Below are 20,770 nucleotides of genomic sequence, written 5' to 3' on the forward strand. Positions count from 1 at the left end.
ACTGTAAAAAGCGGTAAGCAAGTGTTAAATTAACCACAGAAACATCCTGGTCCATGGAACAGTCTGTACAGTCCTTTGCAGTGACAATGCAAATGCTGTAAGCTGTGACCTTCCTTTTTCATGAAAAGACCTAGCAGAAAATTAACCGCAAGGTTTTGTTTGAAACAAAAGATGCCTTGTGGTAGCAAACGAAATCAGGGCACAAGTCACAAGAAACAGCATTGTATCAAAAACAGTGCACAAAGGCAAAGCAACAATTTCACACAGACTGCAAGTAAATCCAAGATTTTCCTAACTTTTGAGTTTTGCAAGATTCTTAAAGAGATCATACTTGTAGCTACAGTTCAGAAGACCATACTGATTGCTTCTCTGCCTGAAGGCTAAAAAACTAAAAATAGTCAGATTACTAATACAGAAACTATTGAGCTGTGTGTAATTTCTTAGCTACGTTTCCACAAAATRTTTWGTATTCCTGTTTCACAGATGCAGTRTCTCAGAAAAAATCCTTMAATCATTATACATTGTAGTTAAGTTTCCAAATAAAAATGTTACTATTAACTATTATGTCATAGCAACATTAGGAACAGACTGCTGTGTCTTGGCATTATTGTTTTGATTTTACAAGGCATCTATACATACAATTCTCCTAAAAAGCAACTGTTGTTCTGGACCACTGAAATACATACAGACTCATAATATCATTGATTCATAAATGTCATTCATTGTTCCATTCTTGTATTATGAAATACTTATATGCTGGTACGTTCTATGTGATTGGGGGTTTTAAAAATTATAGTAGATATAATAATTTTTTTCCTTTGTTACCTTGATCCCTTCCTACTAGAAATTCAGTGGATTGCTTATGGAATTCTGAAGAAYCTTTATTGTTTTTTCTCCATTAGAACAGTTATTTTTTACACAACAGTTACCGTCTTTCTATCCAACTTGCACTGAACTTCCTTTCAGATTTATTCTCTCATCTGAAATAATTAATATTAATGAGAACAGTTTTGCTTAAAGGTTTTCAGATCCTCCAACTTTCTACTAGTAAGCTGAAACAGAAAAACATACTTTTTGAAAGAGACCTGGGTATCTAATCAAGTAGAAAGGCATTCAGATTTCTGACATCAAAATAGAATCTGCAGAATATATTGTATTYTTCTGTGTAATGAGCTCTCTCACTMGGTGCTRSGGAGACCAATGCTGAGCTTCAGACTCATTTTCTCCCTGAAGCSAGGCCCTCAGAAGACACGCAGTTCTATGTCAGTGTTGCACGCTGTACAAATCTTCTCTGACTGCTGGCCAAAGTGACTCCCACATAGCATTAGCAGTAGCGTCACTAAGCCTTTGCCAAACCCACACATGCCTTTTTTTTTAAATTCCATCCACAAATAAAACTAGAATAAGCCRGGAAAATTCAAGTGCATCCCATCCATAGCAATGTCTGCAGTGCCATGTTCTCTCTCAAAGGATAATACAGTGATGCAGACTAATATGCATCTTTTGGCACAAGTGACAGAATACTGATTTTCTTCTCTTCTGCCCCTTTCAGACCAACAAATCAGCTCACCTATTTTCTTATATTTTCATATTTAAGACAAGCTGATATGCAAAAAAAATTTGTTACAGAACAACTGAAGTCTTTGTGCATTCAAAAATAAGCAACAGCAAATTTTACGAAAAAAACAAAAGGGTTATTAAAATGTTAAAAAAACCCACTGCAATTAAACTTAAAATGATAGATGCAGCAGTATTTTATATATATGGAAATTACAGTGATGTACCAAAGTTATCTGTATTTGTGGCTTCAGCAAAACAATGAAATCAGGAAAAACAGAAGAAAAACTGTACCTGTCACATGATTTATTTTACTTGCATGGCAAACCTTCCCCAAAATTTATCTAGATTGCAAACTAGGCTGGGCAGGGATTTTGTGCTACTTTGCGTCTAGAAAAAGGCAGACTTTCTGTATTTATTAAAATAAKAAGCACATAATGTTTTACACCTTACAGAGCATGGATGCTTACTAAGCATGCYACTTGTATAAATGTAGTTAATGATAGGTTTAGCTATACATCTAAATTATACAGACGTATTTAACATACACATAATCAGTGTATATGTTTATAGATAAACAACTGCAGGGAAGACAGCTCTTTTGCAAAAGGCCAGACAYTGTAGACAAATAATTGATTTACAGCAGCAAAAAARGAGATTAAAATGTTTTCCTTAACTTGTTCAAATCGTAAGTCATACAGAAATTTGTCTTTTAGTTTATAAAGCTGGATATTTTAATTAGCTGATAACTTGSAAAGATTTCACATGAGTGAGAAAGYACAAAAGACGCTTTTAGTCTAGCAAATATAAATTAGGCAACACATACAAGAAGTATAATGATGCCCAATAAAAATGAAATCCATTAACATTGGAACCTTCCAAAATTAAAGAGTGCTGCATATACAACAAAGACATTCCCTTTTAGCCTAAGACCTTCTTTTTCTATATCCCTGAAATTGCATACTAATATAGATTACACTAATCAGAAAAATTAATATCCCCCTTTCTGCAACATAAATCAGCTCTGAGATATAAGACAGAAACACATTTTTTGTGCATGATTATCTAGCATCAAGACAATAGAATTGTACGTTATGTGAGCAATGCCACCACAAAGACAAGCGAATTATAATTTCATTTCATTCAGACACATATTTCAAATACATACCAGAGATCAAATGTACACATATTGAAGTAACTCAACTGAATGACTGAGCTAAATTAAAAGCATTATGTTGTATAACAGGAAAAACTACCAGGCAAATTTCCTACAAAGGTAACTGTGAAGTTTATTGAAAGATAAAATACTATTTGTCACTAACCTTCCAATTTAGTGATCAAATAGTGACAGAAATGTGWTGAAGTCTTTTTCATTAATAATTGTAATTTAAAGAGTTCCATAAGCAATTATAGCAATAATTTCCCAAGAGTTTAGACTAAAGGAGGTAGGTGCATAATTCCCATTTTATTCTATTGGATTTGTGTGCCCAAATTCTACTTAGATTTCTTTAGATATATTTACAGATTTTAAGGCTGAAACACATTATAGCCATTCAACCTTGGCACGCCTAAAAGACTACAGTAACACATTTAACAATTCCTGTATAGGAAGTTTAGTGATTTCTCTTTGAAGTGAAACAGCTTTCTTTAGAATAACAACCAGTTAGAGTATCTCAGTATCTCTAGGAAGTCTAATAYTTCCTTGCTAAACTAATCAAATGGTGAATTATGTTTCAACAGCCATTGAAAAAATTCAATGCATTGAAACTTTAGAAGGTGGAAGAACCTTGTGAAGGGGAAATAACCTACATCCCAATAAATTTGACTCTTGAATAATTACTTTCTTCAAAAATGTTCCCTCTAGGCTGACAATGATGTACTCAGGAAAACCCATTCCTAAGTATCTTTTTTTGACTTTTGAGAGATAACAGTCATTAAAAATGCATGGTTTTTTTTACAGTTTAAGCTGAAACACATATATAATTATAATATATATTTTATTAAAACACATAAATCAGGTTTCCTTTGATTCATTTCATTAATTTAAATAATGCAAACTGTAATATTAGTATTAGGTACAATTCAGTAAGTACACTTTAAAGGAGTCTGAAAAGATCTATCATTTAAGAAGTGGAAAAACTACCTAAAAATAAGTTTTTATCTAGAAGTGCTTGTCTTAAAAGGGCTGCATGATTTCACCCTGGCTTATGTCAGAACCTCAYTGAGATCCAGACATACCAGTTCACTAAAATTAATCCAACTAAAATCCAGAGAGGATCATGTTAAGTATTAGTGCACACATAAATGRGCTAAGGATATTTAAAAATATTTGTGATTTGCTTTCATGAAGGTCTGGTACTCCTGCTCCTCCTCATAGCTGCTACAGTACTGACTGAGAAAAGTAAGGGACAAATGAAGAGTCTTTGAATTACCAACTCTCCTTTTCCCTATTCTTCCTCCAAGGCACCAATTACAGGGATAGACAGAAACTTTGGCTTGAATCCACCTCAGTGGAGAACGAAATTGAAGTCTACAACTTCACCAACAAGTGTTCAAATCATAATTCTCATTACTGCCTGTTTGGAGCAAGCCCCTCAATTCTTGCCAAGAAAGGCTGTGCGGAGTCTGAGAAGCTGGAGCTTCCCAAAAGCTGTTTCCAGTGCTTCTGTTCTTGAGCTGTAAGAAGCTGCAGTTCAGACATGCCAGCCTGAAGGGGCTCTGAAGAGTGTTCCTGACTGCACTGGCCTGCACAGACAGCTACAGCAGACTCCACAGCTATGTGAGGGCCCACAACAAGAACCTCAATTAAATTCTAAAGGGCATAATTTAAAAAAATTATGTGTTGCAGCACCTTTTAGATACTCAAACTGTTATTTTTATCTCACCTACTGAAGGCTGAAAATAATACTGAAGCTTTTAAAGAGGACAGCAGTCACACTAAGTGCTACCTTTCAAAGTACAAGAAAAATCACACCATCATCAAAAGCAAGATATTCTTCAGTGCATGTTCTAGCTTTGTGGTAACGTTTTAGGATACACTGGYACCACTGTGGTGTGTTTTTCTAGGGTCCGTAATAACAACAAACACCTTTTCTCCTACATACCTCACAGGGCAACAGTACTTCCTATGTGCTTTTTTAGTATGCAAAACTCTAAAAAGAGAAACTCACCATTCTAACTAATAATAAAATTATTTAAAATACTAATTTCTTACACCCAGCTCATTGAAATATTTAGTTTCTCTCAATACCTTCCCATCTAATACTTCCTTCTATAGCAGTAGATAATGACAATTGCACATATACCACCTGAACAAACCAATTTGCAGAATAGGTCTTAAAGCTGCAGTTAAATACAGAAAGTTAAATTTTGTAAATATTGTGACATTGAGCACATTGATATTCAGTGTAGAGGAATCACGATTGTGTTGGCTAAACACTGATTTTATTTCAATAGTTGACTACTTATTTTTTTCTTTTCCAGATACTCCATTATCTTAACTATTCAATACCAAAGGACCTACTTCTTCAAATGTCCATTGTGCAGTGTTTTCCTTTATTGGGTATAAAGTTAAACCTTAATTTCCTTCAAATTTTAAATATTTACTCATTGTTATACAACAGAGAAAACAGGTATTTGTTTACATTTTGTATTCATTCACAAGTGCAAGTGACCATTTAGAATGGGTAAGGCAATTCACAAAAAAAGGCAAAAAACAAACAAAAAAACCCAAAACCCTCCACATAATTTCAAAACTGAAAAAACACATTCTGACCATATTTTTTTTGATAGAGATCTTTGCTGTTAACATTTAGACTCCTCAAGTCTAAACAACGAAAGTGTACTTCCTTTGTGTACTGCAGCTTCCATGTCTAGAGAAGCTGTGGCACCACAGCTCTACTTTTTCTCAATGCAGAAAACATTTGTGTGCAAAACCCCTGATTTATTATTGACTTAGATGGATTACCAAGCTGTGCTTCCTTCTTTAGCCTTGAACAAAGGCTAAAGTTCATGCCTTCACTGAGTAGCAGATGTTCATGAAGTTTGACCTACTGGGAGAGGAACATGAACATGAACTCTAACTTCAGCATATTTCACGGTTAGACACATGCTTGACAAAGCCACTTTCAAAAACCTCAACAAAAATAAAACRTTATTTCACATGAATCTAAATAGAAAGTGTCTAGTTCACTATTTACCCAAGATAGAAAAACATGTGTTTCTGGCCTTCTTAGTTTTCTAATTCCTGTTTCAGTATAATAGACTTCTTACAGTTCTTTGGAAAATGTACCCCTGGTTTGCTTGAGAACAAAAAAGAATACTGCATCATTATGAGCACTTCAGATTTCCAATAAGCTAGATATAATGAAAGGCTGTTGCAAGATTAGCTCTTGCCATTCAAGTCTGAAAAATGGCAACAGTCCCATCAGTATTGGAGACTAGAGGCAAGTAATTCAGTAACAGAATATAATAGTATAATTTTATACCAACATGTCAGCTTTAAGCTAAGCTAGAGATAATTAGAAACTGTTAAAAGATTAGAACTTACCATTTAACATCAGAAGATTGTCAGTCCCCGGATGTGGATAACTCAAGCGACCTTAAAATAAAACAAAAACCGACGAACAAAACAAATGCAGAGATTTTAGCTATTATGCTAGAAAAAATAAAGAAAAATCACTGCTTAGAATTTGCCTAAGGGAAATAAAGAGCTAATATTTAACTCCAAGCACATTAACCAACAATACCCTTGACCCAAGTTAAAGCTGACAAGAACAGACTTCTTAACCTTAATTCTCTGGTCATAAGATCTGCAGTGTACTTTGGGATCAGCTCCAATAGGATAAAGCCACTTTTTGTTTCATGACACCCAGAAATAGTGCTGACTGCTTTAGTCTTCTCTTTCACAGTGACTGTGAATAACTGCACTATGCACATTGCTTAACAGAGTGGCATTTCTACACTTTAGTGCTTCTCTACTGAATCAATTTAAGAAAAATCATGTTAATAGGAATTCAGGCATGAAAATGTTATTAACTGATTTATGACTGCATCTTGGTGTATTTCATATAAGCCTGGTATGTAATATCGTTCACTAAGTCTAGAAAAATGAGAGTACTTGTTTATCTACAGAACCAACAAAATTAAAGGCTATTATAGATAACATTTTCAGCATTGTAAACTGAATAAAAAATTATGTGAGAACCTTATATCCTGAGATTAAAATTTTTCCAGATCTGCATTTTACTACACTGGTGGCATGTTGTATTTCAGTAGTTAAATGAATGGTTTAAAATGCACAGCTGAAGTGTCTGTTACTACAAATTCCTTTTTATTAAMGGAGATTTTTTCTGTTTACAGGAAGCTGCAAACATACCAGTAGTGCACACTGACCTGGACATTTACAATAGCTGCTGTGTTTGGAAAAAGTGTTGTTTAATTTGCAAAAAACTGCATTGCCATCTATCTTGCTATTCAAATATACTTGCTTGCTTATAATCCAAAGGCAAAAAATATATATATGTATGTATGTAAAAATACTGTGACTTTAACATGCAAATCTTTTGAAGGAAATGGGAATGCTTGTAGAGGCATCCAGACTTCCCAGTCTGGAAGTAATGGGCATGTAGAACTCACACAGGTTTAAAGGGTAATATATATGCAGATGGCTTGCAAGAAAAAGAAACCACGGGGAAAACAAAGAAAACCAAATCAGGAATTTATATATTAAGGCCATCTAGCAATTCTTATCATACTCTGTTTGGTCCCCTACTGATGGTAAACCCATGAGCTTAGCAGCAAGACTGRAAATTTCTTGAAATAGTTCTGAGTCCCAAGGAACACCTTTGGGGTTAAATAAACTTTTTTGTTGTAAATCTGTAAATGATAGGATTTAGGTTTTGCTCTGCTCCTTTAAGAAAGCAACACAGTAATTTTCTGCAAAAAATAATTTGAAAATATACACATTGCAAACTCTGAAACGTAAAGCTTCAAAATAGTAAGATTAAGATAATTTAGGGAATTTTGTTCAGCCTTRTAATTTACAGGAAATGTGGCAAAAATATTTTTACACAGCTATGTACTATTTCTCTTCCCACAGATTTTTTTTATTGTAAGAATGGATGGTATCAGAGCACCTGCAGATTTGGTAAGAACAATTTGTTGTTGAATTTGGGAGCACTGAAATGCTAGGGTGAGTTCCTGGAGAAGGGCAGATGAATGCCACCCAGAAGGACTCTGCTGTCTTCTCTAACTTTTACAGAATCTTTGAGTAGCCTTAGGCAAAATACTAAACCAAAACCTTGGTAGACACCTCTGTTTTTGTTTCTTGTCTTCAAGATGGCCAATTTTAATGTCTTTTTTCAGTCATATGGAACACCTATAGCTATATCTAATGCCTCTCAGAACTATAAAAATTCTGCCCTTCTAGCAAAGCATGCTGGTAAAATATAGAAAGAATCAGGAGAAAAGCATCCTTAAAATACAATCTGGGAGCAGCCACTGGTTTGCTCAGACTGGTGTATAACAAATCACTTTGCTATACTTCTGAGTTCTTTGCTCTATCAAGGCTAATACTCATTTGCCTAACAACAAAAATTTCACAAGGTCACTGTCATATCATGTTTATATACCTTGCTATAGAAATACTTGCAAAAATATGAGCTGTTTCTTGCATATCAGAATGCTGTATTTATCTAGAATAACAAAAGAAATTTTGAGACACTATTATCTCAAACTTCCTCGAGTCTGTTGTGACAGTCTTCATCCCTGTCTCAATTTATTCTCTTCTCATATTCAGCAAGAGAGAGAAAAGATAGGTTTTTTCCCTGTAATTACTTAGAAACAGAAGTCAGATTTAAGGCCTAGCAGGAAAGAGAAGTCCACCAGTGTCAACACCTGGGAGAAAAACTTCTACAAAATAGTAAATTCTAGGTTTATAACTCTGGTTTTGCATTGTTTTGCTTTTCCCCCTTACAGCTTCACAAATAAGCTGCATCTGAAACACAGATGCCAAGATGAAATAATGAAGGACTCCTCACTAAGTGGAAGGGTGGGAGTGCATGAGGCAGCTGGGCCCACCACTGCAGCCCAAAACCTCTTCTCACTGTTAAGYAGGTGAATTTGCTAACTCAGATAATGAATGATTTCAAGGTTAGAAGGGAAAACAAAAGCAATATTCAATACGCTGGTGTATTGATACTTCTAAGTCCTATTTACATGGTTATTTCAATGAAAAAACACTTTACTGCATTCTGATCAACTAAACCCCATGCATTTGTTACCTTGTCTAGTAGTTGGACTTAGATCATTTTAAACATATTAAAAAAGAACATTTAAAACATTTTAAAATAGAATGTTTGGTTACTTTTCAAAAACACAATTACCACTACTTATTTGTAATATTCATTTAGGTTCTTGCCCTTTTGATTAATCTGTTGAAGTAAAATGCACTGTTTTCTAAGGTGCCTACCTGAATTTCATGACATAAATGAATTCAGAACACTACAYGCATGAAACTGAGTTCATGATCAGTTTTATACGGTGCTCAGATCACAGTATTTTTAACAGGTTATTCTAGTTAAATGGACATTTACAATATTAAACCTCAGTTAAAATATCAGTATGTAGCATACAGAAGATGGGAGCACCATCTTGTAACAATTTACTTTGCTTTTCTCACATACACCTTYCTAGCTGGCTATTTTCATTGTATGTTGTTTGATGCATTAAAAAAGATACCATTTTAAGAACAAGGCACAAATCCCATCCTGCTTCAATGTCAGTAATCTAGAACYGTATAATCCATTCAATGGTCTTCCAGCATTTCCAGTGACCTCTAACTACTTTAAAAAGTAGTTTTAATAATAATGATGTAGTTTAAAATCAATTAAAAATTAGTTAGAGAATATATARTATTGAAATAATAGACTAAGTCCATTCCTGGAAAATGGAAAGCAATTAATTCACTACCTCTCTATAAAACTTGTCTACAGAATCAAAAATTTGTAACCTGCTGCTATCTGGAACACAAATACAATGCCTAATATTGCCACTCTGTATCAGAAAGATCATCATATTACTGAAATTTTCTCTATGCAAACCTGAACTTGCAACTTCATCATGTAACTGCTAATTAATAATTCTCATGGCTAAATTGAAACTAGCATTGCTAAGAAGCAGGTATGCCTGACACGTCTTATGCAACTAGACTTCTGTCAAACCYAGCCTTCTCTTCCTTATCGAAATGTAATTAATATTAACAGAACTGCCTGCCTGGTGTGTATTTCTCAATGCATTCTTCTGTAAAGACAGAAAAAAAAAAATAAAAAGCTTCAAATATATTTTGGTGGGCCAGTTTATCTACTAAATCCAATTAAAAGTCTTGCTAATCCAAACCATGAGGAAAGAGTAACACACCTAGTTTTAGCTACATTTCTGTAATCTCATGTTACTGATCTGGGCAATGGAAATTTAAATTTTTGTAAACGTCTCCTCAGAACATAGAGGCAGTTGTGCTTGCTCACTTTTCATTTTAAGGTAAATTCACATCTCTTTTTATAAATGCATACTTTATATTCYTATTTAACTAAACTATTGGAGGATTCCCCATATATTAAAACATGATGGCTTAAAACATTACTGACTGACAGACTCACAAGTTTGGTACTTCATGCCTCCTCCCCCCCTTTCTAACATGTGTCCTAATTTTTTGTATGAAGAGCCAAAAATTCCTTACCCTATTTCCTTTTTCTCAAGAGATCTCCTGACTAGAAGAAAAAAAAAAAAAAGCTTCCAAGTCAAGCTTTTCCCAGCAAGAACGAACGGCTGAGGATTACAGCAGTTTCAGAAAGCAGTTTTTTGGAATCAGTGTAGTTAAGACAACAGCACAAACCCATGTTTGGACAACACCTAGTTACAGAAAGCCTAGAGACTGCATTTTCCAATGCCTGTGYATGAATTATGCAAGCAGAACGAGGCCAAATAGGTTGCCTGTGATAGTCTATCTATTTAGACAAATCTGTCTCTCAGTCTTAAATATGTTCTTTTATCAGAAGGAAGAAACAATCAGCATGTACAATTTCAAAGCTTTTCATGTGACTAGGGAGTGAATTTTTTCCTCCATATTTTTTTAGCCTCAGAAACTTTTCTGAGCGTAATTTGAATTACTCTAGGAAGAAGCTGCAGCTTTAAATTTTAGAGCTCCATAATACAATATAAAATATAAAACAAATGCCTTTGAAAGCAAAACTTTCCATATGCAAAGAAAGAAAATGTTCTCTGTACCACAGTCTTTACTAGAAAGGTGTTTAAAAAGGCAGACAATAAATTCCATTAAATCACTGTCTCCTCAGCACCAATAGATATTGCATGCAAAATATAACCACTGTTTCTAAGCTTTCTCCATAATCTGTTTCAGCCCAAATGCATTGACTTTCTTTCTTCTTGACAACAAAATGCATTGATATTTGGGGGAGAAGGGGAAAAAAGAAAAGCAAGTACACAAGTGGTATGTCTGAAGAGTTCCACTAGTAATACCTACATATATCAGGTCTTCAGTATTTTAATTATTCTCTCAGAATTGTTTTAGAGACTATTAGGAGAATAAAAAAAGGTATTTAAGAACAATGATATAAAAATTAATTAATTTAACTTCAGTTTATGTTTCACTGGAATTGAATGGATGGGGTAATCTTAAACATTACTTGACGTCTTGAGAAGAAATGCATTTCAAGAAATGCACAGGAAAGATTAGTTTTAATATGACCACTATTTCTGACTATTTCTGCAGCAATGACTAGTGAAGTCAAACATCTTCTGCTTATTACACTACCCTGAAAATATCTTATCAAAAGCTAAAAATTACTTTTCTTTTGATCATGTCTGTTATGATGAAGCTTGGTCTAAGTGAAGCCAAAACTAGTCATTTATAAACAATTTTCTGGCAGGCATAAACTTAGCTTTCAGTGAATCRTATTTGAAATATTTTTTTTCAAGTTCATGAAAGCCAAAGTGGTGAAATTTGACTTGCTCTTAAAATGGATCTTGACATGCAAAACTTAAAGCTATGAGCTAGTACACAGACTGTMTGTTCTGCATTGTGCAAAATATGAGACAAGATGCTTAGTCATACTCCAGATATTGTAAGCAGCTAAATCTGAAACACGTGCTTAAAATTCCAGGGACTTTCATTTTACTGCTGTGATCAGATATAAAAGATGCATTGTTTTAGTGTGCTTAGATTTAATTAAACACAAAAATATTCTCTCGTTACAAAATATTCTTTAGTTGCAACAAAATGTGTTATATAATAATAAGAGCAACAAATAATAATAATAATAATCATCATCATCTTAATCCTGTGCCTTTGACAAGCAACTACAAAGGAGTCCTAAATAAATGTTAGATTTTCTGTGGTGAAAAGTCATAGGGACTTATATAACCAAATTAGAGTTTCATGGTTGGCAGGGGGAAAAAAAAAAGGTAAAGTTGCTCAGAAATTACAGAAATGCTAAATAATGGCAAAAAAACWGAAGACAGTAGAGAAGAACTAAAATGCTATGGGCATGAGGCCTCTTCCTCCCATTTTCATTCCGTAAGGAACATTACTTGTGCCATACTGTTAATAATGTAGCTGTTTCAGCTGAAATCACATCCACAGAGAAAAAATATCTTATCCAATCAACTTAAATAGCAGCACACAATTACTCTATTTAAATTCTGTTGGCATGTGCATTGTTCTCTGGCACTCAAACAGAAAAATGGTTTCTTTTGAGTTCGTCACTATCTATGGCTTCCATCTGTTTTAGTTCAAACATAAAACTTAGCAGAATTTTCACTGCAAGAACATGATGGTAAAACTGTTAAAAAAATCTCTTAACTGTAGACTGACACCATATACTCATGTCCCTAGAAAGCACAGATGGAAACTACTGAGTTTTTCAAGGTATCTATGTATGAACCAAATTAACTTTAAAATCTTAAAGCTTTGTCCATCTTACTGTCCTTGGAAAATTATGATTGGAAATACGTCATTTTCATCTATTGTAACATAATGAAATATGAAGAGGTGAATAAAAATGAACATTTTTGGTATTTTCTGTGGCTCGTTGTGCCTCTGAAATCTCTTCTGCACTATAGAGCCAAAATTAAAACAGTGAGATGGCAAAGGGAATCGAGCCACCACTTCCATTTGTCATGTCAGCGTGCACAGAAAGAAGAAACAGACTGGGTTTCATTTTCAGAAATGTGAGAGGTGCCAATGGCAGAATATTGCAATAAAAAACCTGCATTCTCTAGCTTTATGCCTAACAGTAGCTTTCAGACAGGGAAAGAAGTATTAGTCAGCACCTGAGTGCAGCAAACAGAAGCAAGAATGCTCTGTTACAGGAATGATACACCTGCTCACTTCATCTTTGATGAGATACACAGGCTTTTTGCTCACAGCAGTTACCACTGGGCTAGCTGTTCAGATGTTTCAAACCTTTTGAGTTAATGATGTTTTGCAAACATGTGGAATAGACAGAAACTGAATTTAATAATGGACTTAAATGACAAAATTGCTAAAACTGGAATTAATTCTCTCTAGACAGTAAGAAAGAAGRGATCAGATTTAAAAACACAACAAAACTTGATTTTGGCTTCCACTTACTTTAAAGTGGAGGAAAATTAACTGTTTAAGTAAATGCTACATACTTTGAGATAAGTTGTAGAGATTTTCAGTTTGGGAAAAMAACTCCATACTTTCGGTTAAGTACTGTAAATCTTAAAGTACTATTAAATGCTATCTGAATGCTACAAGTCTTCCAACTGATTACACAGATCTTAAGCAAATCAGGAGCAGACTAGTAAGGTGCCCTTCAAACTAGGGGAACAACAGGCCCTTATATGCTCTGTAAAGTAAGTACAGAAGACTCTAAAAATGGAGAATGGATGGGAGCATATAATGCTGTAAAAATAAAAAATTGACTGTTTTATCTTTTCAATTGCTTCAATACAGAGATTTAATTTCTACAAGGCAAGCCTGAAGTCTTGGTTAATTTTAAAATTAGATTGTGTTAGTCTAATTAGAACACGACAAATGAAGTAACRTTTGTTACTGTTGCTGTTGTTACCAGTCTGAGTAAAATGGTTCCCTACCCCGATGTTCAGTAGTAAATGCTACATAAGAAAGTATGGAAAAACAGAATTCATAAGAGTGAGTTAATGTACAAYGAACAGAGGAGTTAGAATCAAAATCCACATACACTATGCTTACTGCTGTGGCCAAATGATTTAATAGAGCCCAGAAGGGTAAGAGGAACCAGCATTCTAAAGCCAACTTTATTTCTGGACTTATTCAGATTGGATGCATTAGTGTCCTCCAAAAGATTTGAAAAAMTATTTAAAAGGACAAAACCTGATTTTATGAATGGAATGAGTTTCCTTTTCTGCTTCCACTGCAGAGAAAGGGAAAATTAACTGGCAACACTGGGGGTGGTTTGTTYTAAATAACTGTGTAACAATGTTTTCAGTTAAAGACACCTTAAGATTGACTTTTCATATGAGTGAAAAAAAGAATTAATTTGTCATTTTAATATGAACCTAGAATCTGAATTAGCAATCTGTATTAATTGCAATATGCAGAATGGATGACCCTTTTTTCTTCATTTAGCTTAATAACATACCTTTAAGCGGATCATGCTCTGCTCTCATAATGTCAATAAGGGAGTTTTCCAAAGAGTGCATATTCAGACTGTCATACATTCTATTTCGATCCTAAAAGAAAACAAAAGCCTTAGTATTGGAATACAAATTCTGTATTTTTTAACAAAAAGCTTGAAAGAAAAACACAGGTTCCTTCTAAAAGCTGAACAATCAGACACTCGAGACTGACAATGATACAAAGTAAGATCTGATTTTATTAAAAGTAATTTTAAAACCATCCAAATATAATACTAGAGATGCAGTGTGAAGAATTCTCCTGTGTATGCATCTGACAGCCTGTGACTGCCTGTTTCCTTCAGAACTATTTGATTCAGTTCTAATGATCCACAGCACAGTTATGCATTAGGCTGATTAATGAAGGACACTAGTGCCTGTAAGATTTCAATGACATTTCATGCACAAGTTAAATAGTGAGTAAGGTGGAGAACTAGAGTAAATAGTARCTCCTACTAGTAAGGACAAGAAAGACAGTCAAGTTACATAAAAGAGAACAGGTTTTTGGTGCTGGGCCGAGTGCCTGGCATGGGACGCCCGCCCCTGCTGAGGCTTGCTGRCTTTAGGGCCTTTGCATACAAGACTTTAGTTACAAAGCACTTAAGTTACCCAGCACTTAATGGGTAAAGGGTGGAATATCAAAGCTAAACTATGAAAAAGAAATGTCACAATTCTCACTAATAGATTATCAGCCTTACAGAGGACAATTTCTTTTGCACATGAATATTAAGAAGTTATCAAACTGTTTTTACAAATATTTTTACTGATGGTAATAAAAGTTATTGCAATGAACTATAAATGTTTTCATTGATTTGGTTTTACCCAAGACATATTCTCCCCATGTTTGCCAATACACCCAAGTTACAGAGAGAGAAGAAAGATGACTTCTAAATTCYTTGTGTTTCTGGGATACCTTTATAATCTCTTCTACTTGGGAGGCYTCTGGCTAGACTGTACTGCATTTGAATCCCATAATAGTGCCTTAATTTCACTGCTGTCTTCTGTCTGCACTAYTGTAATTCAGCAGAGTAAGATGAAATACATCGTATACATCCCAGGACTGGTGAAATTCCCTAACGATGCAGCCATCCACTTAGCATGTAAACAGTGGGTATCGAACCCACATTCACTCTGACTTTCGATGACAGTTCAGCACATATATTCACACTAAATTGCTCAGCAGGCAGGTACTCTTCACAAAAAAAGCAAGCTTTGAAAACAGAAGTGCTGTATTAATCAAACTATGACTTATGATCTGCTTTGCCAAGACAAGCCAAGATGAAACTAGGGTTTTGCTTTCCTTTCTTTTTAAGAAAGTTTAGTCAGTGTTGGGATGAAGAGGGAGAAATCTTTTTTTCCCATATCTCTCTACCTCAAACAACTATAAGGGGTAACGGACTCCTGTTGGGTAAGCAATCTGTTAGAAAATAAAGGATCTGATCAAATTAGTATTTCTGTAAGCCCTTGGACAATGTTAACAAAAAACTAAAAAAGTAGGTTTCTCTTGCCCCTGCCACATCTCAGACYAAATGCCATTGACACTTTGTAAGGCAATCTTCAATCCAGTTTGAGAGTCAACAAGTCACCAGCACTCTCTTAGTTCACAGAAACCTTTATTTTGGGATTGGCTGGCTTTCATTCAGTTCTTTAGTTGCCCTGAGAACCACCAAAATGAAGCTGAAGTGACTAATCTGCTTCCATGCCCTTACAGGTTTGTTGCCCAATAGCACAATGAAAAAAGCTTGCTTACCACAGCAAACTTTTTTTCTATTGAAAGTGTGAGCAGYGACCAAGCTGGATCTGTGTCCCACTGTCCCCCAGCATTCAGAAGGTATCTCATCAGGATTTTTAATGAAGTCTTAAATTCAGCTTAAGCAGCAGCTGGTAGGTAATAAGTGCTTGTGCAAAAACCAACACTGTGTAAAGACAAAACATGCTTTGCTACCTCTGTAGCTGTCAGGGGAAAAGAACCACTATTTGTAAAAACCAGACTAAACTGTATATACAGGCTCATTACATATTTTTTTTTTTTTTTTTTGGTCACTGCAACATACATGTACATTGAGGTAACACATGACTGTCTGGGAAATTGTCATTTGTGAAGCAGGAGCCTGTAAGAAAAGGCTCAACCATGGTTAACTCCTACTTGGTCCTAGATCTTACAGAGAAATGGAAAAGTAAAATACGTAATATGTGTTTGCAATTTATTTGTAAACTGCTTCACTGGGTGACATGGTGCAATGATTCTAACTTTACCCTTGCATCATTGTACTTTGACAGTTCTGTGTATCTAAAGCAAAAGGTCTTGAGCTGCTAGAAGCAGAAGAAATAATAAGCTTTTCCCATCCTTTTTACACTGTAGAAAGTTTGTGGTTTGTTTCTTTAAACTGTATTACTGAATTTTGGGCAGTGGAAACATACAATGGGCAGGCACCACACAATATAAAAACGCTGTGAATACACTAAAGTACAGCAGGATTTAAATCTGGGAATTGCATTCCACTATCCCACTACCCACTCATCACTATCCATTCAGAGTTTGGGTACTATCTTGGTAATCAGTGCTTTAAAATTTTAACCTTTATTCTAAATCACACTGATGAATTGCATGCTATAAAGCAACATTATCTAAAATTTAACTACCTCTAAAGGAGTAAATAATTTTTTTGGGACAAGGTTCATTTTAAATCTTTGTGCATCCCAGCTTTATAAWGCTACAACAGTGCTCTGAGCTCTCTAAATATGTACACCATATCCTTAAAGAGAACAGATATTATCTATGAAAAYAGGAAGCCTTAATTCCAAAGCAGAACTTTGGAAGTATTTCAGTACTACAGATCACACACCAGAAAGTATTTTCTAGAAAGGTCTGTTGAAAGAGAWCAATTCTACTACAGCATGCGCTACTACGTCAGAAAACTTCCTTTGTAGTTTTGGTCAACTGGGGACAAGCAYGAAAAGCACTAGCAGTGAACATAATGGCTCCAGATCTCCATGCATGTGGAAACAGTGCCAAGAATTAGGATTACCTTTAGTTTCATTATTTCAACACAACTGAAAAGCAKTTATCTTCTGAAACAACCTGGACCCACTTTTAAAACAACATGGAAGTAGTCCCAAAAATTAGACCTATTTCCATGTTTTCTTACAGATAGATTCAGATAGCTTTGGAAGATAACTGCTTATCAACCAAGTTGAAATAATGAAACTGAAGATAATCAGTAGTGCAAAGGCACTGATACAAAAGCATGTATGTTAAACGTTTTCTATCATCCTGACTCCTGAAGCACCTTTTGTCAAGGCTGAATTCCTGTAAAATATTTTTCATTTCCATCACCTCTGTGGCTCATMAGTCCTATGCTAAGAAGCAAATGAACTCTTGCTGTGACAGAAGGTCTGCATCTCAGTGGAATGTCACAACATAATGCTAGCTCTTTTCCTTCAGAGGTGGTAGTTAACTTCTCCCAAGCACTACAAATTCTTAGACTAGATTTTTAACTTGTCTAAACATTTGAATCCTGCTTGACCTACCTTTCCCATGTAAGAATCACAACTGCATTCATACAGCAGAATTGAAAATGTAGGTTTGGGACAACTGCTACAGACTGAGCAATATGGCTAAGTAAAACACTGTCTATGTAAGAAAGTTTGCAGAAACGTGGTGGTTATTTCAGGACCAGCAGAAGCACAAAGTATCCTTCCCACAGAACACAAGTGCTAGAAGAAGCTTTTGACAATATCATACAAAATACAACGAAAGAGTGTGCATTTGAGAAGTAGTCACCAAGCCATGCATCTGAATGTGCACGAATAGGAGGGCAGCTTTGTCTGAAGAGCAAGTTTCAGTACTAAACTGATGAACAAATAGTTTCTCTTGGCACATGCTTTTTAGGACTTCTAAATATACCCTTGCAATTTATGCAAAGATTACCCTGTTCGAGCATTTGCAGAAACTGCAGTCACATCTCTAAGCTTACATATTGTCCAATTATGCATAAAGCAAATACAAGAACCAAAACTATTGAGTGGTGAATAATTGTGCTGATTTTTAACCACAAACACTTAAAATAGATMTTCATAGTTAAGAAGTTTGACAACTCTGAATTCTGAACGCATGCTTTAAACTACTGATTTGTAGGACTACTAGAAGTAACAAGTTACACCACTAACATAGGTATTAAATTCCAAAGAAATGCAGCACCATGAGATGGGGGCTGAGGACAAAAGTTACAAAGCTTATAACATTTCATTTATGGTCTTACCTGGCTGCAAAAAAGAACTTTGTAACTTTGACCTTGATGAATTAACTGAGTTTGTTAAAAACTAAATTAGAGAAACCTTTTTAAAATTGCTTCCAAAACTAAAATGTTAACAAGTTCCATTTTTTCACCTTAAACCTGACCCCTAAATAAAAATGTGCTTTAAGACTAGAAAGTGACAGCTGATGTAGTAATAAAGTATCCACACTTTAAAAAATACCTGAAAATAGTACTCAGTGTTAACGTTTGCAGTAATAACCTAACAATTCCTACATACATATTCTAAAATATCTCTGCTAACGTCTCATTTCAGTGAGAACAGTATAATCATAAGTCCTTTTGAAACCATAACTAGTGTAAATGAGAAACTTAATATGAAAACCTATTGAAACTACCATTTTAACTCTATAAAAAAGCAAGGAGGAAGACTTGAAGTAGACATACAAAATTGCTTGGTTACTTTTCACAGTATCATTAGTGGTAAAGCTGAACTAAAGATGTCTGGTAGACATCTGTGAACGGTCAACCTGACAATAAAGCATTTGAAGTCAAAATGACACAATCAGCTATGTAAGCTAACTAAATTGAGCCTAAAATGCACCAAGAACAGGTCCTGTGACAAAGACACATCTACTTCCCAGCTGCATAAGCATTTAAAAATGAACAAAAAATCCCATAACTGGAGTACTTCAGCACAAGAATACGTATTCATAACCTGGAAACAACCAGAACACATTACAGAGATGACTAAAGTCTTGGCAATCTTGACTTATAAGGCAAATCTAGAAAATTTGTATATTAATAGTTTCAATTAAATAACTAAAGGGACATTTAGGCATTTGAAGGGGAAGTTGTTATTCAAGTTTTGGGTTCCTCACACCCCTGCCCCACCATCTAGAAATGGCCATACAGTCTTGAATAAGTGTAAATACAACAGCACGTATAGCAAATGTAATTTTGGATGGATCTTAGGTGAGAACATACTCATTTAAATTCAGAGAATCAGGTGAGAAAAGCTACTCAGAATACACATCACTACTATACTATCCTGGCTGTTAAATATTTTGTTTAATTTTCCTAACTCTGATTTTGTATTGCATTAATAGAATAATTTGTGTAACTGAAGCAAATTAATAATAGGATAAAAGTCTTAGCTCACATAAAGTCATAAAAATATTTGTATGGTAAGCCCCACAAACTTCCCTTTAACTGATTCCTTTGCAAGTTAATCTGTGCAGCTCCTAATATTATTTATTCAAAGGCTGTGATCCTGAAGTTAAAAGCATGGCCACAGACTGCTTTGCCCTATCAGAGATAAATCCTCAGTATGGTCCTCAAATACAAATATCTGTTTTTGTGTGTTATTTCAATCAGTCCAGGGCAATCAACCGACTGCATTAAAAACCTTGAAATYGCTCTGTTCTAGCACAACCTCAGCAAAAATAAACTGGCAAAGCATGGCTYATAGATCAGTGCTTGGACAGTTATAGTACTCTGAAGACTAAGAAAACTTTGCAGCTAGATAATCTCAATACCTTCGAGTTTAACATCAGCTGCCAAACACTCAGCACTTCTGAGAAACTGTTTAGGAGTCTAAACATGGCATTAAGAATCCAACTTCAGCAACTTGMTCTTCACCTAATATTCACTGGTATGTGAGTCATTTAGATTAACCATTTAAACTGTTAAACTGTATTAAATTATACTAAAACGTCATATTGAAAACTTGAAATTCTCCAAATGGAAGTGATTCTAAGACAAAAGAACATGACAGCAGCTTGAATTAAGTATCTGAAACTAAAACCTGTTGTGACATACAATTTTAAACCTCATTTTGTTTTTCAAGGGATTTGCTTTTTTTGAAAACTTGAGCACATTTCAAAAAGAAATAGAAAAAGAAAAATCTGCATTTGTTTAAGATGCTACCTTACCATACCAATCCCCAGCTGGAGAGTTATGTTTAAACACAGAATAAGAATGTTCAGCTTTTAGGACCATGAACATTACACAGTATTTATTTGAACAAACAGGAAGGACAAATAAAGGTGAAAGAAAATCACCCAGTCAYGTGGTGTATTTCCTTAATTCAAGAGACACAGAAATTAAATTCATGTTCATAGAATGCAGTGTTTTTACTAGAATCAGTTGAACACTGATGYGTAGCACTAAACTTTTTTAACAGGTTTTAGTAAGATTATTTGCAAGACAGTGAAAAAAACTAAGCTTGCAWTCATAACAGGGTTAGCAGGTACAGC

General features: G+C 34.7%; 1 protein-coding gene across 4 annotated transcripts in view; it reads right to left on the reverse strand.

Moving 5' to 3' along the window:
- Positions 1-20,770, reverse strand: part of CPEB2 (cytoplasmic polyadenylation element binding protein 2) — a 52,918-nt gene that overhangs the window by 23,772 nt on the left and 8,376 nt on the right. For all 4 annotated transcript variants that reach the window (XM_057374444.1, XM_057374445.1, XM_057374446.1 and 1 more), the window contains 2 exons: positions 14,223-14,313; positions 6,107-6,157 (listed from right to left, as the gene is read on the reverse strand). In XM_057374444.1, coding sequence (XP_057230427.1) covers positions 6,107-6,157; positions 14,223-14,313 — 142 coding nt within the window. The remainder of the gene's footprint in view (positions 1-6,106; positions 6,158-14,222; positions 14,314-20,770) is intronic.

This window comes from Malurus melanocephalus, unplaced genomic scaffold (genome assembly GCF_030028575.1).
Source record: "Malurus melanocephalus ecotype Western Australia unplaced genomic scaffold, MMel_1.1 scaffold_225, whole genome shotgun sequence".
In the NCBI taxonomy this organism is placed as follows: Eukaryota; Metazoa; Chordata; class Aves; order Passeriformes; family Maluridae; genus Malurus; species Malurus melanocephalus.